General features: G+C 43.5%; 1 protein-coding gene across 1 annotated transcript in view; it reads right to left on the reverse strand.

The window, feature by feature from the left end:
- Positions 1–90: 90 nt before the first annotated feature.
- LOC139394621 (doublecortin domain-containing protein 2-like) overlaps positions 91–7,500 on the reverse strand; it is a gene marked incomplete at its 3' end in the record, with an annotated part of 7,752 nt that continues 342 nt past the window's right edge. Inside the window, exons 2-5 of the mRNA XM_071142722.1 lie at positions 6,668–6,722; positions 1,239–1,315; positions 557–691; positions 91–240 (exon numbers count right to left, since the gene is read on the reverse strand). Of these exons, the coding sequence (XP_070998823.1) occupies positions 91–240; positions 557–691; positions 1,239–1,315; positions 6,668–6,722 (417 nt within the window). The remainder of the gene's footprint in view (positions 241–556; positions 692–1,238; positions 1,316–6,667; positions 6,723–7,500) is intronic.

A 7,500-nucleotide genomic window follows, 5' to 3' on the forward strand; every position in this document is an offset into this window, starting at 1 on the left:
AGAAAATAAATAAAGGAGAGAACAATGAATGAAGTAAGGAAAGAACAAAAAGGAACAATCCATGAGTCAGAAGCCGTCTGAGATATTCACCCTGTAGTCCTTCGTATGCCCCTTGGTTTGGTGAACAGAAGGTCACTGTAGGGAAGTCTTTTAAACTTGTCTCTCCCAACAGCCACGTAAAACTGCCCACTCTCCAAGTCCTTTCCATCGTTCACATGATTACCATCAAAGGTGTAAAGGCTGTAAAAAAAGACGAGAAAATGCACACATCACCTGTCATTTAGGAAAAAGAGGACGAAGACGTTATAAACCAGATCTAATGTCACGTTGACAATGAAACTCACAGGACGAGTTTCCCAGACACAGATGAAGCCTAATCCTGAACAACAAAAAAAATGTATTTGATAGGAGAATCCCCATTCAGTATGATTTTCAGTCCTGGACTAGGTTTTAAATCTGTGTCTGGGAAACTGCGCCCGAAAAAAATGGATGAAACGGATTAATAATTGACTTAAAAACAACATCTATTTAAGTGAAACCAATGACGTTTGGGTACCTTCGTACACACCCCAGGATTCTCCAACCCATTTTGTCAGTGATCATCTCCAGAACCCTGTCGTATTGGCCCAGTATCCGTTGGGGTATCAGCAGCCTTAACGCTGGGGTCAACACATCACCGTTCGCTACCACGCTGTCAGGAGAATCAGAGAACTTCACAATCAGAACACGTAACATACTCACTATACGACTGTCGTACCTGGCTGGCTCACTGAGCTATTTTCAAGATGAATACTCTGGATAAGAGCTTCTGCTAAATGACTCAAAATGCCAAATAAACTGGGTGGTTTCGAACCCTGAATGCTGATTGGCTGACAGCTGTGGTATACCAGACCGTATACCACGGGTATGACCAAAACATGTATTTTTCACTGCTCTAATTACGTCGGTAACCAGTTTATAATACGAGTAAGGCTTTGTGGTATATGGCCAATATACCACGGCTAAGGGCTGTATCCAGACCCTCCGCGTTGTGCGTAACAACAGCCCTTAGCCGTGGTATATTGGCCATATACCACACCCCCTCGAACCTTATTGGTTAATTATAACACAATTAACATCAGGCGCCAGTTCAGATCCATATCAATCACAAACAACTGTGATGATGTAGTAGGGTCTACCTGTATAGTAACACAACACACAGACACATTCACACAGGGACAAATGTAAGTTGAACTTACAAAATCGAACAGGGCTCTTTGATGGGTTTCAGGAATCTTGCTGATACAATGATTCGACTCTGGGGCACCGGTTTAGCCTGTGGATAAGGCTAAAAGTAGAGGAGAGATTTATTTAACTTGGCAAGTCAGTTAAGGACAAATTCTTATTCACAATGACGGCCTACCAGGGAACAGTGGGTTAACTGCCTGTTTGAGAAGAGTCCTAAACCCAGTTAACAGTCCATCCTAGCCCTACTTCTTCTTCAGTGTGGCAGACAGACCCACAGCAGGCCGTTTGGGAAGAGTCCTAAACCCAGTTAACAGTCCATCCTAGCCCTACTTCCTCTTAAGTGCAGCAGTCAGACCCACAGCAGACTGTTTGGGAAGAGTCCTAAACCCAGTTAACAGTCCATCCTAGCCCTACTTCTTCTTCAGTGTGGCAGACAGACCCACAGCAGACTGTTTGGGAAGAGTCCTAAACCCAGTTAACAGTCCATCCTAGCCCTACTTCCTCTTAAGTGCAGCAGACAGACCCACAGCAGACTGTTTGGGAAGAGTCCTAAACCCAGTTAACAGTCCTTCCTAGCCCTACTTCTTCTTCAGTGTGGCAGACAGACCCACAGCAGGCTGTTTGGGAAGAGTCCTAAACCCAGTTAACAGTCCATCCTAGCCCTACTTCTTCTTAAGTGCAGCAGACAGACCCACAGCAGGCTGTTTGGGAAGAGTCCTAAACCCAGTTAACAGTCCATCCTAGCCCTACTTCTTCTTCAGTGTGGCAGACAGACCCACAGCAGGCCGTTTGGGAAGAGTCCTAAACCCAGTTAACAGTCCATCCTAGCCCTACTTCCTCTTAAGTGTGGCAGGCTGTTTGGTCACAGCCAGGGTTCTGAGTGTTGTTTGAGAGCCTCTTTAATTGAACCAATCAGAGGAACATGACAGTGGTGAGGGTGGCTCTCATAAATAGACTGGCCTATTAAACCTCCACTAGTCATGATTAGAACAGAAATCATGCAGTGGATGTGTCCCAAATGACACCCTATTCCCTATAGAGTGCCCTACCTTTTGGCCGGAGCACTATGGTCCCTGGTCAAAAGTGATGCACTTACATTGGATTGCAAGTGCCGTTTTGGGACACAGCCTGTGTGCTTGTGGCTGCTCCTCTGCAAATAAACTGATTGTAAATAAAACCCTTAGCGCTGGACAAGGAGGTTACGGGAGGGTGTGACGTCTGTGTTTCCACCGCTCGGTGTGTGGTGAGAGATCTGACCACGAGGCGCTCTGCGGCAGGCAACAATGGTTGATTAAAGATGCTATTCCGGATTAAATATGTATTGAAGGAGGTTGATTATCATCACTACATTAGTCATTCATAGTCACCGATCTGCCAACAAAGTGATTCTTCACAAACCACAAAGAAGGAGGTGACTAAACCCTGGTGTATTCGCCTCTCACTTAGCTGATCTTTCTCAAACAGCACTGAACACGTTGACATGCACGCCAATATCCTGTTATTATTCAGGTTACCACGTTGACATGCACGCCAATATCCTGTTATTATTCAGGTTACCACGGTTACATGCACGCCAATATCCTGTTATTATTCAGGTTACCACGGTTACATGCACACCAATATCCTGTTATTATTCAGGTTACCACGGTTACATGCACGCCAATATCCTGTTATTATTCAGGTTACCACGTTGACATGCACGCCAATATCCTGTTATTATTCAGGTTACCACGGTTACATGCACGCCAATATCCTGTTATTATTCAGGTTACCACGGTTACATGCACACCAATATCCTGTTATTATTCAGGTTACCACGTTTACATGCACACCAATATCCTGTTATTATTCAGGTTACCACGGTTACATGCACACCAATATCCTGTTATTATTCAGGTTACCACGGTTACATGCACACCAATATCCTGTTATTATTCAGGTTACCACGGTTACATGCACGCCAATATCCTGTTATTATTCAGGTTACCACGTTGACATGCACGCCAATATCCTGTTATTATTCAGGTTACCACGGTTACATGCACGCCAATATCCTGTTATTATTCAGGTTACCACGGTTACATGCACACCAATATCCTGTTATTATTCAGGTTACCACGGTTACATGCACGCCAATATCCTGTTATTATTCAGGTTACCACGTTTACATGCACACCAATATCCTGTTATTATTCAGGTTACCACGTTTACATGCACACCAATATCCTGTTATTATTCAGGTTACCACGGTTACATGCACGCCAATATCCTGTTATTATTCAGGTTACCACGGTTACATGCACACCAATATCCTGATATTATTCAGGTTACCACGTTTACATGCACACCAATATCCTGTTATTATTCAGGTTACCACGGTTACATGCACACCAATATCCTGTTATTATTCAGGTTACCACGTTTACATGCACACCAATATCCTGTTATTATTCAGGTTACCACGGTTACATGCACACCAATATCCTGTTATTATTCAGGTTACCACGGTTAAATGCACACCAATATCCTGTTATTATTCAGGTTACCACGGTTACATGCACGCCAATATCCTGTTATTATTCAGGTTACCACGGTTACATGCACACCAATATCCTGATATTATTCAGGTTACCATGTTTACATGCACACCAATATCCTGTTATTATTCAGGTTTTACATGCACACCAATATCCTGTTATTATTCAGGTTACCACGTTTACATGCACACCAATATCCTGTTATTATTCAGGTTACCACATTTACATGCACACCAATATCCTGTCATATTGTAATTTCCGACATTTGGTCGGCCATATTGTAATTTCCGAGATTTGGTCGGCCATATTGAAATTTCCGACATTTGGTCGGCCATATTGTAATTTCCGACATTTGGTCGGCCATATTGTAATTTCCGACATTTGGTCGGCCATATTGTAATTTCCGACATTTGGTCGGCCATATTGTAATTTCCGACATTTGGTCGGCCATATTGTAATTTCCGACATTTGGTCGGCCATATTGTAATTTCCGACATTTGGTCGGCCATATTGTAATTTCCGACATTTGGTCGGCCATATTGTAATTTCCGACATTTGGTCGGCCATATTGTAATTTCCGACATTTGGTCGGCCATATTGTAATTTCCGACATTTGGTCGGCCATATTGTAACTTCCGACATTTGGTCGGCCATATTGTAACTTCTGACATTTGGTCGGCCATATTGTAACTTCTGACATTTGGTCGGCCATATTGTAACTTCTGACATTTGGTCGGCCATATTGTAACTTCTGACATTTGGTCGGCCATATTGTAATTTCTGACATTTGGTCGGCCATATTGTAATTTCTGACATTTGGTCGGCCATATTGTAATTTCCGACATTTGGTCGGCCATATTGTAACTTCTGACATTTGGTCGGCCATATTGTAATTTCCGACATTTGGTCGGCCATATTGTAACTTCTGACATTTGGTCGGCCATATTGTAATTTCCGACATTTGGTCGGCCATATTGTAACTTCTGACATTTGGTCGGCCATATTGTAATTTCTGACATTTGGTCGGCCATATTGTAATTTCTGACATTTGGTCGGCCATATTGTAACTTCTGACATTTGGTCGGCCACATTGTAATTTCTGACATTTGGTCGGCCATATTGTAACTTCTGACATTTGGTCGGCCACATTGTAATTTCTGACATTTGGTCGGCCATATTGTAATTTCCGACATTTGGTCGGCCATATTGTAATTTCTGACATTTGGTCGGCCATATGTTTATCAACTATAGTTAAGGTACATGCAGCTTCTGTTCTGTTAGAAAACTAAATAAAGTAGTGCTGACCAGAATAATGTCTTAGAACGAATGCATTAGTAATCTAGTTAACACCGGTCTGTTTTGTTTTAGGGACCGGGGAGAAAACTCAATAACTCCCAGAACAGTGGAAAGACCAGTCCCATGCAACATGTCCAACTATCATCAGTTTGACCGGTTTTAAGGAAATGAAAAAAATGTCAAAATGATAAAACACGTTTCTGATAAGACTTCAGTTCGTCTTGGATGCATATTTTATGTGGTTGAAATAGTGTCTGCTTGCTTAACAGAGTCAAAGATAGCACATTACACGCGCATTCGCATTTTCTCAAGAGATGCTGAAAGAAATCATATTTCTCCACTCCTGTTCCCAAGAATAAATTAACATTTGTTGTATAATTTCACTGCAAGAAATGTATAATTCTGCAGGAGTTACTAGTATATTACTCTACATGTGAGAGGTTATAGACCTACAGCCAGTGTCCATTTAACCCAGATGAACTTAAATGAGGAACATTATGATAATTCATGGGTACAGTGATACTCATGAGCAGGATATCAAAAGGTGCATGTAAACATCTTATCCCAAATAAGACCTTAAGCGGATATGAGCTACTACCCAGAATACTGTGCGCATGTAAACATGGTGACTGACATTACACCTTTCATAGCTGATTCTTCGCAAACAAGCACCCAGAGACCAGGGCTTCTCAAACAGGCACCCAGAGACCAGGGCTTCTCAAACAGGTACCCAGAGGCCAGGGCTTCTCAAACAGGCACCTAGAGGCCAGGGCTTCTCAAACAGGCACCCAGAGACCAGGGCTTCTCAAACAGGCACCCAGAGACCAGGGCTTCTCAAACAGGCACCCAGAGACCAGGGCTTCTCCAACAGGCACCCAGAGACCAGGGATTCTCAAACAGGCACCCAGAGACCAGGGCTTCTCAAACAGGCACCCAGAGACCAGGGCTTCTCAAACAGGCACCCAGAGACCAGGGCTTCTCAAACAGGCACCCAGAGAACAGGGCTTCTCAAACAGGCACCCAGAGACCAGGGCTTCTCAAACAGGCACCCAGAGAACAGGGCTTCTCAAACAGGCACCCAGAGAACAGGGCTTCTCAAACAGGCACCCAGAGGCCAGGGCTTCTCAAACAGGCACCCAGAGACCAGGGCTTCTCAAACCGTCACCCAGAGACCAGGGCTTCTCAAACAGGCACCCAGAGACCAGGGCTTCTCAAACAGGCACCCAGAGACCAGGGCTTCTCAAACAGGCACCCAGAGACCAGGGCTTCTCAAACAGGCACTCAGAGACCAGGGCTTCTCAAACAGGCACCCAGAGACCAGGGCTTCACAAACAGGTACCCAGAGACCAGGGCTTCTCAAACAGGCACCCAGAGACCAGGGCTTCTCAAACAGGCACCCAGAGACCAGGACATCTTGTGAGTGAATGATGAACAATTAAAAACATGTTTCCCCTTTGAAGGCCAAATGTCATCAATCATTCAAAACAGTTGCAGTCTAATTGACAGCACAGCATGGCCAGCAAGCCAGGACCAGTAGAAGACAAGGTCTGGTGAGTTTCTCTTGGTAAAGTGGTGTGAATGGTGGATAGTGCAACAAGTCATCTCACCTGCCCTGAAGAAGTAAGGAGCATCCTCTTCTTTCTGGATCCTATCTGTGAATAACTGCAATTACAATGGAGGGACAAAGTTTTTCACTATTTTATAGTTATTGGAACATCAGTAGGGTGAGGTCAACTCGACCTTGAAATGTGAACGTCACAGACAGTGAGTCTGTCTTTCAGTATCAATGAACATCACAGACAGTGAGTCTGTCATTCAGTATACAATGAACATCACAGACAGTGAGTCTGTCATTCAGTATACAATGAACATCACCGACAGTGAGTCTGTCATTCAGTATACAATGAACATCACAGACAGTGAGTCTGTCATTCAGTATACAATGAACATCACAGACAGCGAGTCTGTCATTCAGTATCAATGAACATCACAGACAGCGAGTCTGTCATTCAGTATACAATGAACATCACAGACAGCGAGTCTGTCATTCAGTATCAATGAACATCACAGACAGTGAGTCTGTCATTCAGTATCAATGAACATCACAGACAGTGAGTCTGTCATTCAGTATACAATGAACATCACAGACAGTGAGTCTGTCATTCAGTATCAATGAACATCACAGACAGCGAGTCTGTCATTCAGTATCAATGAACATCACAGACAGTGAGCCTGTCATTCAGTATACAATGAACATCACAGACAGCGAGTCTGTCATTCAGTATACAATGAACATCACAGACAGCGAGTCTGTCATTCAGTATACAATGAACATCACAGACAGTGAGTCTGTCATTCAGTATACAATGAACATCACAGACAGTGAGTCTGTCATTCAGTATACAATGAACATCAATGAATTCTTCAATAATGTACATTA

The sequence above is a fragment of the Oncorhynchus clarkii genome, unplaced genomic scaffold (assembly GCF_045791955.1).
Source record: "Oncorhynchus clarkii lewisi isolate Uvic-CL-2024 unplaced genomic scaffold, UVic_Ocla_1.0 unplaced_contig_8311_pilon_pilon, whole genome shotgun sequence".
Classification (NCBI taxonomy): domain Eukaryota; kingdom Metazoa; phylum Chordata; class Actinopteri; order Salmoniformes; family Salmonidae; genus Oncorhynchus; species Oncorhynchus clarkii.